Source organism: Lynx canadensis, chromosome B3 (genome assembly GCF_007474595.2).
Source record: "Lynx canadensis isolate LIC74 chromosome B3, mLynCan4.pri.v2, whole genome shotgun sequence".
In the NCBI taxonomy this organism is placed as follows: Eukaryota; Metazoa; Chordata; class Mammalia; order Carnivora; family Felidae; genus Lynx; species Lynx canadensis.
The window spans coordinates 143809351-143829258 of record NC_044308.2 but is presented as its reverse complement, the minus strand read 5'-3'; the positions used below and the strand labels follow the sequence as shown (position 1 = coordinate 143829258).

At 48.4% G+C, this 19908-nt stretch overlaps 1 protein-coding gene across 3 annotated transcripts in view; it reads right to left on the bottom strand.

Annotated features, from left to right (window-relative positions):
• Positions 1 to 19908, bottom strand: part of TRAF3 (TNF receptor associated factor 3) — a 118637-nt gene that overhangs the window by 7485 nt on the left and 91244 nt on the right. For all 3 annotated transcript variants that reach the window (XM_030320045.1, XM_030320042.1, XM_030320043.1), the window contains 4 exons: positions 13900 to 13980; positions 11108 to 11182; positions 9441 to 9533; positions 4677 to 4817 (listed from right to left, as the gene is read on the bottom strand). In XM_030320045.1, coding sequence (XP_030175905.1) covers positions 4677 to 4817; positions 9441 to 9533; positions 11108 to 11182; positions 13900 to 13980 — 390 coding nt within the window. The remainder of the gene's footprint in view (positions 1 to 4676; positions 4818 to 9440; positions 9534 to 11107; positions 11183 to 13899; positions 13981 to 19908) is intronic.

The following is a 19908-nucleotide window of genomic DNA, read 5'->3' as shown; positions in this document are numbered from 1 at the left end:
ACCCCGGCACCTGCTCCAGAAACCTGGCGTTCTGCACGGGGCTGGCAGCAGGAAGAACCCTGAGGGCAGGTCTTCAGACCCTGGCTGAAACGGAGAGGCCAATCCCTAGGAGGGGGCTCCCCCCCCACCCCCCACACCGGGCTCACTGTGGCCCCTGCGCACAGAAACACTACTGACAGACACGTGGCTGTTGACACAGAGGCTGCATTTTATGCTACCTTAAATCATTCAGAAAGCTTTTTTTTTTTTTTTTTTTTTTTTCCCAGAAACACATAGACATTTTAACAGTAAGCAGTGGGATGAGACCCGCCAGCTACGGCAACCCAGCCTATTTTCCAGGACTGGCACACCCACCTGCTGGATGAAGGGTTTTCCCTTCCGAAAAGGATCTGTGTTGTTTTGAAATGAAGCTGGGGAAGGCTGGGGGGTTTGGCCCCCTGTGTGGAGCCGCAGGCCGCACAGGGGAGAGCCCCGGGCCTGCCGAGTTCACTTCTCCTTTCGGAAGCCTATTTTTAAACACTGAGTTTCAGCACCTTTGCTGGCTGTTAATAACCACCAAGGAGCAAACATGGTAGGTCTGGTTACTTTTTTGGGGTAGAAGGTACAGTATTATTCTTCCTCTTCTTTCCAAGAAAACCCGGTATTAGCCAACTTTTAAAAAGCGAAGATGATTTCTATAAAAAACACCCCTTCCCACACTGATGTCACTTATTTCTATAGGTGTCTGGAAGCATATTTACTTATTTATTTTTTAAAGTTTATTTATTTTGAGAGAGAGCAGGAGAGGGGCAGAGAGAGGAGGAGACAAAGAATCCCAGGCAGGCTTCACGCCATCAGTGTAGAGCCCCAAGCTGGGCTTGAACTAACAAATCACGAGATCACGACCTGAGCCAAAATCAGAAGTTCAACGCTTAACTGACTGAGCCACCCGGGGGCCTCTGGAGGCACATTTAAAACGAAGTCTGTTTTCTGGGGACAAGACTCCGACATCAGGACGCCCGAACCCATAATGTATTTCTGATGAGAATCTGCAGTGGCTGTCACACCCTCTACCCATGGAGAGCGTAAGCTCAACTAACGTGGGTCCTAGACAGTTTAAGAGGGGAGCTCATGAAAACCTATGCAATCGACGGTGGTCCTGAGGGATGCCACTGCGTAACCTGGGGGACATGGGTGGACATGAGCAGCGGAGTGGCTTGGGATGAGCAACACGTCACCTCTCCGCCTCGTGGCCCTGAGGTAAAAAGGGGGTGATGCCGCGGTGCCTCCTCCCCAAGGCAGAGGATGTGCACGTGGTGAGGTCAGGAACGAAACTGCAGTGTGAAATGAGGGCTGCCGTAGGGGCATGGCCCGGACTAGAGCTCAGGGACACAGAGTTGGCTGGCGGGGGCGGGAGAGAACACGTGCACACACAGGCACGCACACCCACACGCACACGTACGTGCGCACACGCAGGGCTCTACCGAGTCACTTGAAAGGAGCTCCACACACACAGCAAGGGAACATGTGCTGTTTTTAAACAGGCCCCTCCTCTGCATAAATGGCATGGTGTCACTCGTCTAAACCAAAGTCTGGAGTGCAGCCAATGTGATTTCACTCTCGAGGAGTGGTCTAGACAGCCGCTGCCACGTTTCTGTAAGAACAAATCCTGAACGCAGGTGAGAACAAGAGTCTGGGAGCGAGAGACGGCACAGGTTGCAGGCTTGTAAACAAATCCTAACCGAGAGAGCTGCTGTCAGAGCATCAATTCATCAGTGTCAGGCACTGTGCACTTGAGGGCTTAAGCCACTGTCTCTCTTCCTGTCACTTGCACCATGGGGGTCACTGGGACCTACGCACCAAACACTGTGCAAACAGGATGGTGTGGGTGGCACTTGGGGGCCAGGCGGGCAGTGTGCCACACGGCTTTGCTCCTGCCCCCTGGGCTCATCTAGTCTCTGCCAACAACAGGCCAGGGATTCAGCTGACATCTAGGTGGCCTTTTTTCGTTAAGAAAAACAGGTTCTTTGGGGCTCCTGGGTGGCTCAGTCAGTTGCGCGTCTGACGTCGGCTCAGGTCATGATCTCGCGGCTCGTGAGTTCGAGCCCCGTGTCGGGCTTTGTGCTGACAGCTCGGAGCCTGGAGCCTGCTTCACATTCTGTGTCTCCCTCTCTCTCTGCCCCTAACCCAGTCACATTCTGTCTCTGTCTCTCTCAAAAATAAATAAATAAACATTAAAAAATTTTTTTTAAAGAAAAACAGGTTCTTTAAAAAGTAAAATATTAAGAAATTGCCTTTCCTGGGTCAGCAAAAGCAAACACACTCTTAAAGTCCACTCCTTTTAACCAACATCCTGTATATATCTGCGGCCCTCAGGAACTCTGCACTCCATGTGTCCCACCGTATTTGGGGTTTTAGGTCTAATGGAGAATCAGACAAGGAAGGAGAGGACACAGAGACTAACATGTCTGTCATCACCATGGTGGTCCAATGCATAGGGCTGGGGGAGCACTGAGGAGAGCAGGGGTAGGGGAAGGGAAGGGTTCTGATGTGAGGAAGGAAATGACGAGAGGTGCACCTGGGAGCCAGGCTCTGGATGAAGAGGTGGAGAAGGCTCTGGAAGGGCTGGAGGAAAGGGCCCCTGGGCCGAACATGCTTCACAGAGAGTCAAGGCCTCCAGGGCTCCAGCCAGAGGCCTTCCACCCACGGTCACGGAAGACTGCCAGCCCAGTCTATCTGTCAGGCCAGCCCCACTGTGAAGCAAAGGTGAGCTTCTGCCTTCCAAAGCATTGCCCGGCTAGACACAGAAGCCACTGGGGGAAATGCTGGACCATCCCAAGGACGTTTCAGTCCTCCGTGACTTGTCCCTGGCACTTAGTGAGATTAGGCATTTCGAGCCCCGTGTGATCTGAGTCCCTTCCTCTCAGTATAGTCTATTTTCCTCCATGCTTCTCCCTCCATGGAGAGTGCCCGCCTACTTAGGACCAGTCGGGGTACCACCCGCATGACCGCTCGGCCCCCACTGCTCTGCACTCCGGCAACCTGGTTCCCCCCTTTCTTTCGAACCTAGGTCTCAGCCGTTTATGAAATCACAAAAGTGTTGGGGCGCCTGGGTGGCGCAGTCGGTTAAGCGTCCGACTTCAGCCAGGTCACGATCTCACGGTCCGTGAGTTCGAGCCCCGCGTCGGGCTCTGGGCTGATGGCTCGGAGCCTGGAGCCTGTTTCCGATTCTGTGTCTCCCTCTCTCTCTGCCCCTCCCCCGTTCATGCTCTGTCTCTCTCTGTCCCAAAAATAAATAAACGTGGGGAAAAAAAAAAAAAAAAAAAAAAGAAATCACAAAAGTGTTAAAATATAAATCACACACGGCGGAATGACTAAATTCTACGAAAAAGTAAATTAAATTCAAACTTTTCACGTTGGAAGGAGGGAAATGGAGAAGATGCATGTGATAACATCGGAGGGTTCAGACAAGTGTCCCCGTGACCCCTCTGTGTACATCCTAATTTTATCTGGTCGTAAAAGATGACGTATAAATGAATCCACTACTTATTCACTCTTTCTTCTGTCGGTGATATTTTTAACAGGTGATTTTCTAGCATAACGTGAACTTCTGTGTCCTTTCCATGCCCCTCTACGCGCCCCAGGGAGCCACCATGCTGCTGGCAGCCAGGTCGCGAGTGGGGCCATGTAGGTGAGTGTGGCCTCTGGACATTCTGAGTATTTCCATGGGCACTCTGCAAAATGCCAGGGACCGCCAGCAGGAGGCTTGTTGGTGTTTTATGTGACGTGTTTTGGCTTGATTCAATACCAATGACTTCTAATACAACCTATTATTTCAAAACACTGTGTTTTTCCTCAACTCTGGACAACCGCAACGTTTTAACACAAACGAAATTCATGTAATAAATCTCTCTGCAACTTAAGCCACTGTGACTAACCTCTGCTGTTAAAGTGGGAGGAAAGCCATCCTCAAAGATGCTGTGACCCTGAGCTACTAGAAATATTTCACCTTCCAGTTAAGAGGGAAACACACCTAAGTAAAAACACTGAAAAGCCATTTTGGAAACGTAGGTGTGTGTGTGTGTGTGTGTGTGTGTGTGTGTGTGTGTGATGCGCGTGGGGATTAGTCTAACAAATGTATACTGAGAGTAAGCTGACGTACAGAGAAGATCTACAAAATGATACGCTAACCGGGGCCCGTGTTGAGAACAGAAGGGAGGAGCAACATTCTAATCAGGCTCTTTACACGATCACCCGTTTCTGGCGAAGGCTGACATGTCTGTTCTGAGGTACGCGCGGATCGCTATCGTCAAACAGTGTGGGGAGAGTGTGTGTGCCTCTAGAAGATTCGTAACAAAACAGATTGGCTTTGCTTCACCTTAGGAAGTGAAACTTCACGCAAAACTGCTCAGGAACAATATGAAATCTTAAATAAGATAATTTTTTAAAACACGGGCTTGAAGTCTTACTTCACCAAGCAGTGACTCAAAGGCACAGGAGGCCTGGGGCTTGTGGTCCAGGGAAAAGGGGGGGTGGGGGAAAGAGTGGCCTGTGCCTTTCTCAAGGCTTAAGCAAGAGAAACAGGTGGTCTATCTGACAAAAGTCAGGGCCTTTGCTCAAACGTCTCACTGATAAAGTCCTGAAGAACAGACACGCTCCTCTACCCTGTGATCCAGCCACAGATGTAAGCTTCTTACCTGTAAATGAAGTATTTTGGATTCATTATTTCGAAGCATTTCCTTTTGTCTCTCAATTTCAATTTCAAAGCTACATATCTGATTGTGCAGACTTTGTATGCTCTTGTTTTTTTCTACACTTTCATTCTGTAGCAAGGAAACCTGAAGAAGAAATTCGTCAATTAAGCAAACAAAACATGGTTTTATAAATTTAGAACAATTGTAATAATAGTTGCTCACATTTTTGCAATATAGGCCTTCTACCAGCCCAATGTAAGGAGTTCCAGAAAAAAAAAAAAAAAATCCCTTCATACGGAAATGGAGGTCCTGGTAACTTAATAGGAAATCCTACACAGGGTGTTTCTCAGACTCACTCCCAGTAATTAAATAAGGCGAGGTCCAGCAGCCGACTGAATTTCAGAATGAATGGGACACTCTAAAGTTTTTACTGAAAACGAATAAATCTTTCACCAGACAGGCTTTCAAACTTTGACCAGGAAACACAGTAGGAAACATATCCTTACATCTCGCCCCACTTGTACAAACGTTCGTGTGTGTGTGTGTGTGTGTGTGTGTGTCCCTAAGAAACAGGTATTACAAAACCATACTTGCCCTAAACCATTCCCATGTTCCCTGATACTTTCTCTTTTATTCTATTTTACTTTAAAAAGTGCCAGTTGCCATCCACTAAATTGTCTCACTTCCACCCACGGGCCATACCCACACTCTGAAAAGCTCTCCCAGCATAATGGGAAAGCACAGTGGGAATAAAAAGCTATATGCATGCTTCAGTTAACCCTTAGGGCCAACTCCTAGCCCTCCAACAGAGACATGAGGCTTCAGGGGACAGGTGCCCGGCCTGTCGCCCAAGATGACCTTCCACAAAGCTCAATGTATTCACCTGCAAGGCCACGTCAGCCCAAGGAAGGGCCTGCTGGCGGGGGAGGGGGGGGGAAGCAGTTCCAAGCCCACCTTTGATCTTTTCAAAATCTTTCTGGAAAATAATTAGCTCCCAAGAACCAATTTACACTGGTCTTAAAAGCCCCCAGGTGAGGACTCCGAGGCCAACTCCCATAGGGCTGCCTTCTCACAAGACTGCTCCCTGAGGCACTCTGGCCTTCAGAAAGGCCCCTCTACCGATGTGTCTGGGCACAGCTGCTGCCCCCGAAGACAGAGGGCCCCATGGTGGGCACTGGGACAGCTCCATTCATTGCGCTCCCAATACGGACAACACCTGAGGTGACGGCCCAAGGGCATGTCAGCACAAACCCGGGTGTGATAAAGCACAGATTCCTGGTGTCCCTGTGAAGGCAGGCACCTTTCTATATGCAATCTGCTCAGGCAAGCAGCACCTCTGGGCACAGTCTGTTTTATTTTATTAATTTTTTAATGTTTATTTATTTTTGCGACAGAGCGTGAGTGGGGGAGGGGCAGAGAGAGAGGGAGACACAGAACATAAAGCAGGCTCCAGGCTCTGAGCTGTCAGCTCAGAGCCCAACACGGGGCTCAAACCCACGGACTGCAAGACAGTGACCTGAGCCGAAGTCGGACCCTTAACCAACGGAACCACCCACGCACCCCAGTCTGTTTTATTTTATTTATTAAAAAAAATGTTTTTAACGTTTTCTTATTATTGAGAGACAGAGCATGAACAGGGGAAGGGCAGAGAGAGGAGGAGACACAGAATCCGAAGCAGGCTCCAGGCTCTGAGCTGTCAGCACAGAGCCCGACATGGGGCTCGAACTCACAGACTGCGAAATCATGACCTGAGCCAAAGTCGGATGCTTAACCCACTGAGCCACCCGGGTGCCCCTTAGTCTGTTTTGTTTTAGAACAATGCGTATTTACTTGTTCAAAACTTGCAATGTCTCATGGGAAAAAATAACACTTCACTTCCCTAGGATGTTATCACAAACAGACTTTCCTCTCTAAACCATGGTGTCTCATGCCCCTGGGCCCCTATAAGTGATGCAGACTGGCCATGTGCAACATCCCACAGGCAGGTCTTGCCTTTTCCAATGTTACGATTCACTCACTCCCATCTCTCAAGGTAGACACAATTCCCAGACTCTATTCTCACAACCAAAAAAGAAATACCCTGCACGCAAGCTAACTTTTTTTTTGGAAGAGAGAGTATGCGTGCACACACATGCAGACACACACGCATGCACGTGGGGGAGGGGCAGAGAGAGGAGAGCGAGAGTCTTAAGCAGGTTCCACCTAGTTCAAAGCCTGACTCAGGGCTCAATCTCACAAACCGTGAGATCATGACCTGAGCTGAAATCAAGGGTCGGATGCTTAACCGACTGAGCCACCCAGGCACCCACATGTCAACGTTTTTGATCAAAAATCTCAGGAGGGGCCTGGGTGGCTCAGTCGGTTAAGCATCCGACTTCGGCTCAGGTCATGATCTTGCGGTTCGTGACTTCAAGCCTCGTGTTGGGCTCCGTGCTGACAGCTCAGAGCCTGGAGCCTGCTTTGGATTCTGTGTCTCCCTCTTCCTGTCCCTCTCCTACTCATGCTGTCTCTCTCTCTCTCTCTCTCAAAAATAAACATCAAAAAAAATTTTTTTTAAATCTCGGTAATATCTCCAAAATCAATGGCAATTTTCTTTTCTGCAGCAAATCAAGCTACCAGAGGATGAACAGAAACATCTCACATTAATGAACACACATCATGCCACATTAAACTCTTAATTTCTTGATTTAGAGAGCTTTCTAATTGAAATTTTCTTTGTTTCTTTGTTTTACTCAAAGAATCCAATTCCTAGGCGCCTGCGGATGAAAATCTACCTGGCAGGTGCGTTTCCAAGAAGCAGAGCATACCATCCACGAGGCAGATGAAACCGAGTCCCGTGACCTTCCCTGAGAACCCCTCACCGAGAGCAACATCTATCCCCGCCTATCTTGGTGGAGTACTCCACCTTTCCTTTAGACTTAAGCTTTTGTCATGTAGAAGATGGATGTTTTTCGCCTGAGTGGCTGAATCGGTTAAGCATCCCGACTCTTGATTTCGGCTCTGGTCACGATCTCACAGTTGGTGAGTTCGAGCCCCAAGCTGGGCTCTCTGCTGTCAGCTCAGAGCCAGCTTCAGATCCTCTGTCTTCCTCTCTCTGCCCCTCCCCCGCTCTCTTTCTTGTGCTCACATGCTCTCTCTGCCTCTCTCAAAAATAAACAAACATTTTTAAAAAAATGAGAAACAGAGTATCAATGGGACACAGAGTCCTGACATCTATGCCTATAATTTTTAAAGGCAGAAACAGAGCACATTTTTTAAACAGAAGGGGAAAAAAAGACTTGCCAATAAACCATCACTCACTCAGAGCAACTGCTATATGTTCACGAGGAAGCCATCAACGACTCCTCTAACACAACTTTCATGTCACCGTTAAATGAGACCCTTCTTCCCGCCACATGTGTGCGTGTGTACATGTGACATGCCCACCCTTCTAACGCTTCTCATCCTCAGCATCAGTATTTATACCAAAAAAATACTTTATGTCAGAGTTAATAAAAATGTTTTGATTTAAAATATTAGACTCTATCAAATACATTTATATTGTAAGTTGGTTGAATTTAGGGGCACCTGGGTGGCTCAGTCGGTTAAGCATCTGACTCTTGGTTTTGGTTGAGGTCACGATCTCACGATTTTGTGAGTCGTGAGATCTTGTGAGTTCGAGCCCAGTGTCGGGCTCCGTGCTGACAGCGCGGAGCCTGCTTGGGATTCTCTCTCTCCCTCTCTCTCTGCCCCTCCCTGACTCACGCTGTCTCTGTCTCTCTCAAAATCAATAAACTTAAAAAAATTGGTTAAATTTAACACAGGAAGCAAGGTATTCAAATCTCTACAGATCTTCAGAAAATAAACAGGCTGCTCTAATTCACCTTAGTGTCCTCCTACTACAAATTCTCAGTAAATGCTTCTGGAATACTGACATAAGTTTTTATTGTTGTAGAGAAGCCACAATGAGAGCTCCTATAACAACTTCTTCTCTACTGATTCTTGGAAGTTTTCACCTTTTCCTCATGAAAAGAGGGCCTGGCCCAGCTGAATGCCACGGAGTAAACTCCCCTGGGGAGACGTATCACAAGGGGAAGGTGTGAGGAGTTCCCAGCCCCACAACTGAGGCCTCTGGAAAAGACGCCCCGCTGGACAAGGGCTCCCTGCTCCAAACTTCCATAAAGTGATAGCTCCTACACTAGGATTAGGAAAATGGCTTTTCCTAGCTGTCTCCTAGGAAAGACAGAGAAAGCTGAAGCATTTAGCGCTGGTCACCTTCCAGACTGGGGGTTGACAAACTTTTTCACTAAAAAAACCAGAGAGTAAATATTTTGGGCTGTGAGGTCTGTACAGTTTCTGTCTCAGATGCTAAACTCTGCCATTACAGTGGATACGCAGCACGGACCACAGGCAAATGAATGAGCATGGCTGTGTTCCAATCAAACTTTATTTATAAAAAGATGAGGTTGATGGCGAGAGAAAGGAAGGTTTGGAAGTTTGATAATCCCTGTTCTAGGTCAATGCTAAGGTAACCACAATGTGATTAAACACAAACAAACAAAAAGGCACCGCATGCTTGCTCGGCAATTAACAAAGAACAAACCAACCCAAACGCCTTCATCATTTATAAGCTCCGGGTCATGTGAAATGTACTTTTTTTTTTTTTACATTCTCCTGATACGGTTTCTTTTATCCAAAACCATTAATAACTATAAAAAATATTTTCTTCTTTAAATGATTTGAAGAGATTATTAAAAGCCAGCAAAAGCTAGAAACAGTGTGGCGTACCTTTTTCTCCAGAGAATTACTCCACTCTTTCAGTAAGTTGACGTGCTGCACCGCGGAGCTGGCCTCATGGGCCTTAATCTGCTGGTTTGTCCCCTGCGAGAACAAAGATGCAGCGCATCAAGCCGACGTTCCCCCCCCTCACAGAGTGCAGCAAGACTAACGCACGACCTAAAACCAGCTCTAAACAGGAAAAAGGGAGCCTTCTCCACAGAAAGCTTTCCAAGGGCCATGCTCGGGGTGGGGGGAAGAGCAGGTGCCCTGCAATTAATTCTACAACAACCTCAAGTTCATGCCCTTTGCTCCCCAAGCTTCTTACCAAGCACCTGCTCATCTGTGTGTCATACTTGTAATATCAAGAAATTAAATCTTAGACCTATCATTTTCGTTTTTTTAAGTTTCTTCGTGAAAAATGCACACTGAAAACGCTTAGACACCTGCGGTTACAGCTAGCTACCGCTACAGCAATCTAGTGGGCACGCAACCAAAGCGGGATTCTAAATAATTTACTAAAATATTAACTTAGTAGTGAAATACGCTGTATTAGAAATGTACTGTTCCTTGCTATTCTAAGTATATTTGGAAAGTTACATACAAAACATAAACAATCTACAGAGTACATAAGATGGAGACCATTTCAGAGCAGTGATAGTAAGCACATGAAATAGTACTTCATGTATTTAAGGAAATAATTGGTATGAAAATATAATTTGTTTTGATACTGGAAAATTAAGAAGCCACAGAAAGCATTTTAATGATCTCCAAAACATATACTCTGTACATAGAATATTCATATATATATGTTGATATAAGTATCGCTATATATAAACATATATATATACATACACAGAATGAATGGTACTACATACGACATAACAGTGGTGAGGGCCCTGTCTCGTTAAGAGACTGAGACAAAGGGGAAGCTACGGTCATTCTTACTCTTATCTTCTAAGAAAATACTGAGACGCCAATATCTCTGTACTGAGTTCGTAATAACTGTTATTGCTAACATACAAAATTAAATATGAAATACTTTAATTGTAATATATACTGCCCTCTGATAGTTTTAAGATTAAGATATACGTTTAAATGAAACTCAGTTCAAATTCACTAGCCATCTCAGACGTGTTAAAAACAAAACACGACAAAAACAAAAACCCCAGAAACAGGTTTCTCGCAGCACAGCGTGGCAGTGACGGAGACGCCCTCTCCACGTGGCTGTGCTGGGAGGTGTGGCATAGATAATATGACACGCGTCTACGGACACATGGGAGCGGTCCTCGCGACTGTGTGCTGATGCGCACACTGCTCAAACCGTGTCTGGGCCGTATCCACCTATACCAGGTTCTGTGACACTCTCTCTAGAACCACCCCCGCCCCAACGGTCAGTTCTACGTGTCCCGCTTCCCAGCTGGTTTTAGAGGTGGCTGTTCTCCTCACGTCCTGACCTCCTTCTCAGCACAGGCGTCCCCCTGAAATCTCAGAACGCCACCGGCATGGGGAGCGAGCACCCGCGGCTGCTGCGTGCGGCCTCTGTCACCCACGCAGCAGGGCGACCCCGCCCCTGCAAACACTGCAAGTGCAGAACCTGCACGAGAAGACGCTAACATGGTAACTTTCTCCCAGGGCAGAACGTCAGTGACGGGGAAGGATAGATGTTGGATACTGACCTGAAACACGCAGCCATAGCGCTTAAAACTACAGGTGCTGGGGGCATTGACGCACTCTGACAAGTGCGCACTCAACTGCAACGGGAAAGAGGCGTGAGTTGTGGCACAGGCGCTCGTACGAAAACGTTCAAACACAGTAAGGGCACAGAGAGCATCTGGTCTGCACTGTCACCAAGGGGGGGTCGTCCGCCACGGGCGAGCATACGTCCTCTGCCTCCTAGACTCACCCGCAGTAAGTGCACACTGCTGCCACGTGCATACACATACATACGCCAGAATACAGAAATACAGTTACTGTAACATTTCTCAAACTTGCAGTTTCTCTAGAACAAATCGTTCCAAATGTGACATGCCGTCTGTAGCGCCAGAATTTAAAAAAGAAAGGGAAAAAACGTGAACTGAAATGAACATTTAAAGACTATAAACAAAAATCGCATGAAACACAAAAAAAGAGAAAGCATTCAGGATGTAACTGGGTCACACACCTAATATACGGTACACAGAGAGAACTGTATTTTCAGAGCAAGCTTACACGATGTACCATTACTCTCAATACTCAAGATAACGAGATGAGTTTTTCTTCTTCTGAAAAGACTTTTTTCCCCTCTGAGTGGCCATAAATTCATGTAGCTTCTCACAGATCGCTAGGGTCATTCTAACAACATGAATCTTAATATTGTCACGTCTAATTGGTAGAAGAAAATTAGGAGAGATTGGGAGAGGATAACTCATCGGGGTAACAAAAACCCCTTTGTTCAGCTTAACTGTTGGCAAATCGTCAAATAAAAACCACTTATGATGCCCCCTCAAGAGAAAAGGGAATTGAAATGTCTACATTTTAAAGACATGGCGCTATTCATTAAGCTAATACAATTTAAGGACAACTTCTTTTATTGAAGAAATTCTCATCAGGAAAACTCTAGGGGTAGATCTTCTTTATGGAAAACAATTAGACCCTGAGTTAGGGAAGGCGGCGTCTAAGCGCACCGCAGAGCCGGCCCCGGGGAATGTGTCTCCCCACGTGCAGGCACACACACACACACGTACTCCCAGAGGCGCATGGCCGTGCCCTTCTATGGCTCTCCTCTGTGCGGCAGGATGAAGAGTCCTTGAATCCTTTTCCTTCAGGTCAGTATTTAGGACAGAGAGGAAAGTGCTCTTTTGCCCTGTTGCGACAGCTGCAGAGAAGGGCAAGTGGGGAGCCTACAGGCCAACGTCTGCCAAAGGTCTCTGAGCCTGGGCAGAGTCGTGGTGGTTACAGGCCTGCAGCCTAGCACGCGTGATGTTCCTCTGAGCACAGGCGGGAAGCTCTGGCCTGCGCCTGGAGGGAAGCACCCAAGAGGCAGATGACAGGGGCCTGGCACAGAAATGGAGCATGAGACTGTGCACGGTAATGCCAGCTTAAAATTTTTTTTAAATATGCTCCTTCAGTGCCCCACTACAATCATGAACCCATCCAGCTACCACTCCTACTGGTAAAGCAGGGATGCATGTGTCTGATGTTGATTTCAGGGCACTGCCATAAATCCAAGGTCGTGCTTTTCCCTGAATTGGCTACCATTGCTCCCAGAGCCTTCGCCATCGTTCTTTACGGGAGCGTCGGATAGACAAGAATAATCTACAGACCAAGAGCATCGTTCACCAGAAACCCGAGATAAATGCAGGTTGAAAGATTTTTAAAATAAAAATAACTTAGAGGCAAATGGAGTTAGCTTCTGTCCCTAGAGATAGCCCTGAGTAAAAACTTCAGAAGGAGTAAAAACCCGGGTCACCACTTCAATAGTTCAGACTCTTCACCCGTTCACTTTAGCAGAGGGACGTCATAGTTTTAGAAATCTGTATGCACTTCCGCGCTACTCCTGGAGGCACATCCAGGCCTAGGGACCCCTGTCACCAGGCAAGGCCCTGCCCTTCCCTAGGACAGTCACCTTTTGGGAGGATGCACTGTGGGTGAGATTGGTTCTGGGGCTCCTCCAGGCCACACAGGTCCTCTTGCTCAGTGGGGACGTGAGACACTGACCCTCACCTCCCCAATACCCAGTGGTAAAATTCCAGGCTGTTGAAAAAGGCTGAGGTGAGCAGCCTCCTTTGATCGGAGCACCTAGGCCTAAGGGGCCTAAGGGGGTGGGGGCCAGGGGGCACAGGTGCACACTGAGCCACGGGAGCCCCGGATGCTTCAAAAACAGCAACCAGAGGGGCTCCAGGTCAGTACTGGATGCAAAAACATTTGCGAATCCCTGGAATTTTTCCATCTGGATATATCCCGATCAAATTAAGTTAACATAACGTAAGATGTAAAATCTACCCACCCTCAAGAAAGCGTACCGAGGGCACCGGGAGAGGCTGTGCAGGTACCTTCTCACCGGCCCCTGAAATGTGGGCCCCCTTGCTCCTTAGCACCAACCCCATGCAGTATATGTGGCCAAATGGTTCTGGAGTGTCTGTAAACTCATTTAGTTTGAGATAATCTTACAGTAATTCCTATTTTACAGATTAAAAAATAGCTTCTTCTTTGGGAACCTAAAAAGTTATTACCTTTGCTTGCACTGTAAAGTAATTCCGGCTTCTCAATTCTTAACATTTGGCTCTGAATTTAACCACTTGCAGCTTTTATTTGCTTGCTTCTGAAATTTCTTACACCCCAACAAACGGGTTATCATTTTTCTACTACACGTATCAGCATCGTGATCTGTAAAAACTTTGGCTTCAGCTACTGGGAAGAACGGACTCTACGGCACACTAGTCCCGAAGACTTCACCAGCTGCTGAACAGGTCCTCTCCGTGCCGCTTACCTCACTCCTCAGAAGGGTCTGGACACTGCACTTATGGGGGCAGGACACCACCACACAGGGACACTCAGTGTCTTCGTGTTTCTGGAGAGAAAAAAAAAGGTGTCATCAGCTTTGAGACATACAGCCCAACTCCCTTCAGATCCTACCTCCACCTCTGTCACCACAAAGACCCAGAGAACCCTCCGCTCACTGTCCCTGTTTGGTGTCATTCTAACACATTTGGAGGAGTCCTCACGTTCAAAGTTTAAGAGCCCAAAGGTAAGGTGTCTCAGGAGATCTGCTCCACTCTGACAGGTGAGGACAATCTCGGGAGCACAGTCACAAAGCTGCCTCCACGGGGCAACACCTCTCTGTGACCACACAGCCCTGACACGAGAGCACAGACAGGCTCAGCCCTCGCCGTTGCTCACTCTGCAGCCCAGTGTCCAGCCTCTGCTCACAGATCAGGATGGTTTTCCTTTGGCCTCTCAGTTTGGGATCTGGAAATGATGCTTCTCCAATACTTCCAACAGTGTGAGCCACTGGGTCTTTAAATTACTGCCCTGAAACCTTACCTAGATTATCTTTAATGCATGGAAAATATGGACAAATTCTGGTTTAGTCCTTTTTCCCCCCCTAAAGTTTATTTATTTTGAGACAGAGAACGAGAGAGAGCACGAGTGGGAGAGGGGCAGAAGAGAGGGAGAAAGCGAATCCCAAGCAGGCTCTGCACTGTCAGTACAGAGCCCGATATGGGGTGAACTGTGAGATCATGACCTGAGAGGAAACCAAGAGTCGGACACTTAACCTACTGAACGAACCACTCAGGTGCCCCGCTTTAGCCCTTCTTTGGATGGTACAAATTTCAACTTTGGAGAGCCTGGATGATGGCAACCGCTGAACCCATGCCCGAAGCACCTGCTGGGCATCTGATCAGTAGCAAAGTTAGGGCATGGAACCCAAGAGCCCTGGAGAGCACCACCAGACATGTGACGAGAGGCCACCAGAGAGAGACTGATGTAGGCAGAAAACACACGTGACCGCAGGCCACATGACACAACATGTGGGACAGGCTCCTGGGGGCAGCATCACTGAGCAAGAAGGGAGCCCGGGTGCTTGCTGTTTTCCTCTGTTACCCTGGGACACTTCTGATTCTCCTAATCCGGTTTTCCAGATTAGGGCTCCACAGTTGTGCTGCTGCGAAGCTGAATGACGGGGAGGGTGGCAGGGGGCACTAGCCAAGAGCCTCAATCTGACTAGGCAGGCACAGTGTGGAGCTGGGCACCGCACTCAGCTTGCTTCAGAGTGTTTTTAAGTCCGGGGTCTGTGAGTGCACTGTGCGACGGTCTGCAGTGCAGAGAAGGCACCCACGATTCGAGGCTGCTCTGCTCCTGGGCTTGGGAGAGCCCCCAGAGGGCGCAGCCACACCTGCTCAGAGCTCAACAGAAAGCGCTTGGCTGGGCTGAGCCTGACCAGCAGGCCTCCCATAAGAGGTACCACACGGGGGACACTGGCTTTCCATTTCCCGGCTGTGCGTGGAATCCCCTAGACTTTGTCTTTCAATGGGAAACCCTGGACAAATGGCTCCACCCCCTGCCTCATGTGTTAAGTGGGAGGAGCGGCCCTGAATCAGGAGCCTGGAGGGGGTCACAGGGCAAACGATGCACAGGTGCCATGCCTCCTTCCTGAACTACCCCTCAATCCCCCTCCATCCCCCAGGCCAGCACACAGGTAATCAGCACTACGGCAAGGGGAGGCTGGGTGGGGAGCTGGGGCAGGGGGTGGGGAGGGAAGAGTGGGAGGGGAGGCTGGGGCCAGGCCCATCTGTATCCTCAAATGTGTGTCTCTGCAGATCCATGGAAGGGTATCTGAACAACAGACTTCCAGAAGTAGGCTTGGGTATCAGAGGGTACAGGCATTTTAAATGAATCTTGACAGACATTGCCAAACCACCCTCCAATAACCCTGCACAAACCCATTCCTGTTGATAGAACACACACTCCTACACCCTTGTCAATTCTATCAAACTTTTCAATCTCTGACCACCCGACAGGTGGAAAAAGCCAAGAGTGTAATTTGCAATTTTTTTACATTAAAAAAAAATTTTTTTTTTGAGAGTGTGTGTGCATGCGCGTGTGTGCACACAAGTTGGGGAGGAGACAGAAGGAGGGAGGGAGAGAGAGAATCTCCAGTGGGCTCCACACCCAGTGCTGAGCCTGACTCAGGGCTCGATCTCACAACCGTGAGATCATGACCTAAGCTGAAATCACGAGTCTGATGCTTAATTGACTGGGCCACCCCAGGCGCCCCTGCAATTATTTAATAATGTGTGGTTAAGTGTATTTTTCATATTTGTTAATCATTTCTATTTCCTGTGAATTGCCTTTTCATGGTTTTTGCCCAATGTAGTGGGTTGAATAGTGAGCCCCCCAATTCATGTCTCTCCAGAACCTCAGAATATGACCTTATTTGGAAATAGGGTCTTTGTGGCTATAATCAGTTACGATGGGGCCCCTGAATGCAACCCTGGGAGCCCTTATGAGTGGAGGGGCCACACCCAGAAGAAGGTATCTGAGTAGGGAAAGGGTCCCTCCTGGGGCTGTCGGAGGGAGCAGGGCCCTGACAACAGCCTGGTTTTGGATTTCGGGCGTCCAGAACTCTGAGAGAATAAACTTCTGTTGTTCTAAGCCACCAACTTTGTGGTACTTTCTTATGCCGGCCCCAGGAAAATAATACGCCCAGTAAAAAACCTGATAACCTAGTGATACATAAGAATTCTCTCCACACTAATGAATTAGTCTGGTCTATGAAATTACACGTAACCCATGTGCAAGGCATAAGGCATAACTACACAATAGACACCCACCCAGGACAAGCAGGGAACCAATGACTTCCCATTGACCTGTGTGCCCTTCTCCAACTCTCCCCACTTTCCTCCAGGGAGGAATGCCTGAACCCCAAATCAGAATTTTGTGTTTCTGCTTCCTTTGCTTAAAAAAAAATTTCATTGCACATATATGTGGGCCAAACAAAATATGGTTTTGCTTCGACTGTTTTTGAATTTTATTAAAACGGAACTCTACCCTATGGGTCCTCTGAGAGCCAGCACAGCATTCTGCCTCTCAGGCTCGTACCCGTGTCACACGAGCTCCAGGCCCACCTGCACTGTTGTCTGGTAACGCCGTCCTACGATTTCCCCGCTCCGTCCCAGTCTGCCGGCTCCACACAACTGATGCGTCCCTTCTCCAGCTGACGGACGCCTGGGGCCGTTTCCAGATTTCTCTGCTCGGTTAGTGTAGCCCTATCTCCTGGTGTGTACGTGTGACAGCTTCTCTCACACAGCTGGGGGAGGGACTGCTAATTAGCTGAGTACATGCACGGTCCACCTAATAAAACACTGCCAAGTGGTTTTCCACAGTGGCTGTACCTGGACATATCCCCATTACAATACATACATCCTTCCCACAAAATGAGATCTTTAGAATTCTGACTTTCCACAAATTAACAAAACTGTTTCAAGAGACCATATTCGGGGGCGCCTGGGTGGCTCAGTCAGTTACGCATCCGACTTCAGCTCAGGTCACGATCTCACAGTTCATGAATTCGAGCCCTGCACTGGGCTCACTACTGTCAGCCCAGAGCCTGCTTCGGATCCTCTGTCCCCCTCTCTTTCTGCCCCTTCCCCACTTGCGCTCTCTCAAATAAATAAATAAAATGAAAAAATAAAAAACAAGTAGAAGTAAATAAAATAAAGAGACCATATTTAACAATTCCTAGACAAAATGTGAAAGGGATTCTCTCCTGGCACTTTAACTTGTGCTGATCGATGGATTAAAACAAAAAACAAACAAAAAACTTGGGGCGCCTGGGTGGCTTAGTCAGTTAAGCATCCAACCTCAGCTCAGGTCATGATCTCACAGTTCCTGAGTTCAGGCCTCACGTGGGGCTCTGTGCTGACAGCTCAGAGCCTGGAGCCTGCTTCGGATTCTGTGTCTCCCTCTCTGTCTGCCCCTCCCCCACTCATGCTAGTGCTCTCTCTCTCTCTCTCTCTCTCAAAAATAAACAAACATTACAAAAAATAAATTAATTAAAAAAACTTGAAAACAGCTGATATAATGTCAATACCATGGTTTACCGTAGGAAAGAAATTCTATGAACTGCAGTGGCCCAGGGTTTTGGTTCTGTCAGTGTGTATTTCATCAGTGTTTGATGTATGTGACATACTTGATAAAACACAGGAAATGTGGGAGTGTCAGGACGACCTGGGGCTGCAGACATGCCGAAGTCAGAAGGCTGCTGTTTTTGAAAATAAACTTGCGGCAGGAGAGGACCAAACAAAGCGTGCTCGTAGCCGCAAAATGAGACCCGGGAGTCAAATCCCAGCACTGACAGGACAGGAGGCCCAGGGCAGGTCCAGGGCAAGTCCCCTCCCGGGCATGTAACTGCCCTGCTGGTGTCAGGGGAGAGGTTCACCAAAGTGATCTCAAGCAGGCACGCCCCTCATCTCTATTACAGGTCTTGACGGAAACTGACATGTGCCTCAAGCCACCCTCTCGTGTCTGTTTAAAAACTGTTCTCATGGGGCGCCTGGGTGGCTCAGTCGGTTAAGCGTCCGACTTCAGCTCAGGTCATGATCTCACGGTTCGTGGGTTCGAGCCCCGCGTCGGGCTCTGTGCTGACAGCTCGGAGCCTGGAGCCTGCTTCGGATTCTGTGTCTCCCTCTGTCTCTGCCCCTCCGCTGCTCACTCTCTCTCTCTCTCTCTCTCTCTCTCAGAAATAGATAAACATTAAAAAATAAATATATTTTTTAAAAAGTCTCTTTACAGCCTCCTCTGTAATTCAGAGTCAGTTACTTATATAGTGTTTAACTGACACTACAATTCTTTCTCAAATGAAAATTAATTCCTGGGTTCTATTCTGCAAATAAAGATAACTGATTTTTGCAAGAAGCAAAGTATAACTTTGGTAGCAACCTAGCAACACATGTAAGTCTGGAGTAGTGCTCATTAGGCATATGTCTCGTTCACTTGAATCTAGTTACTGAAGGAATTATTCAATTAGAATGAACACTATTCCCATTTTCCACAGTTCTGAAAAGTCCTTAATAACTAGAAATGTCTACAAAAATCATACAGGAAAAAGATTTCACAAGAGAAGAAAGTCGCAGGTGTCAGAAAGCTGTACAAAGTAAGGTAAATTATAAAGATTATGAATTAGGGTACATCTCATTTCCTACAGAAAAACAAACCTTTCCTAAATTTTGGTCAATAAATGTTCCACAATATCCACCAGGAACCAACAGTGGCCCCCACACCCCGGCCACACGTCTCTGGTCCTCTCCTGCCTGCTGGTCCCATCAGTCAGGGTGCTCCCAGCAACCTCTCCCCTCCCCCGCCTCTCAGTAACGTCTGCCCTTCCTGCCGCCCCCACACTCTCCGGCTCCCTCTGCCTCTGGAGCACCAGTCTCCTGACCCTTCCACACCGGCCACTCCTTTGCTAGACGCCTCCCCCCTCAGCAGCCTGTAAGCGTTCATGTGCCCCAGGCCTCTGTCCTCGGACCCTGGCTCTCCTCCTCGCTGGCCCCAGTGCCAAAGCTACAAGGACCACCTCATCAAGCCGCACCTGCAGCCCAGACCAACTCCCCGACCCCCCTCCCAAGCCTGTTTGGCTCTACTGCGCCCCCCTCCGTAGACACTTCAGTTGCTCCAGCTGCTCTAGTTACAAACGCTGGGTGCCATCCTTCACGTTCTCCACAGTCAAGCCACCAGCTAATCCCTCCGCCTCTACCTTCCAAACGCGCCCCTGTGCACCGGCTCCTCCCTCCTTCCTCCTGCGCAGGCCAATACCGTGCCTTGCCTGCATGTTTTCCTCTCACCCTACGTCTACCTGGGACACCTGCCAGAGCGCTGCACGTAACGGGGAACTCTGACATCAACCCCTTGCTCACGGCTGCCCGCTGCCTGCCCCCATCCTCTCCTCTGCACTGTGCCTCTGCCCCGGGCCTGGGAGCCATACGGGCCTCTCGCGGTT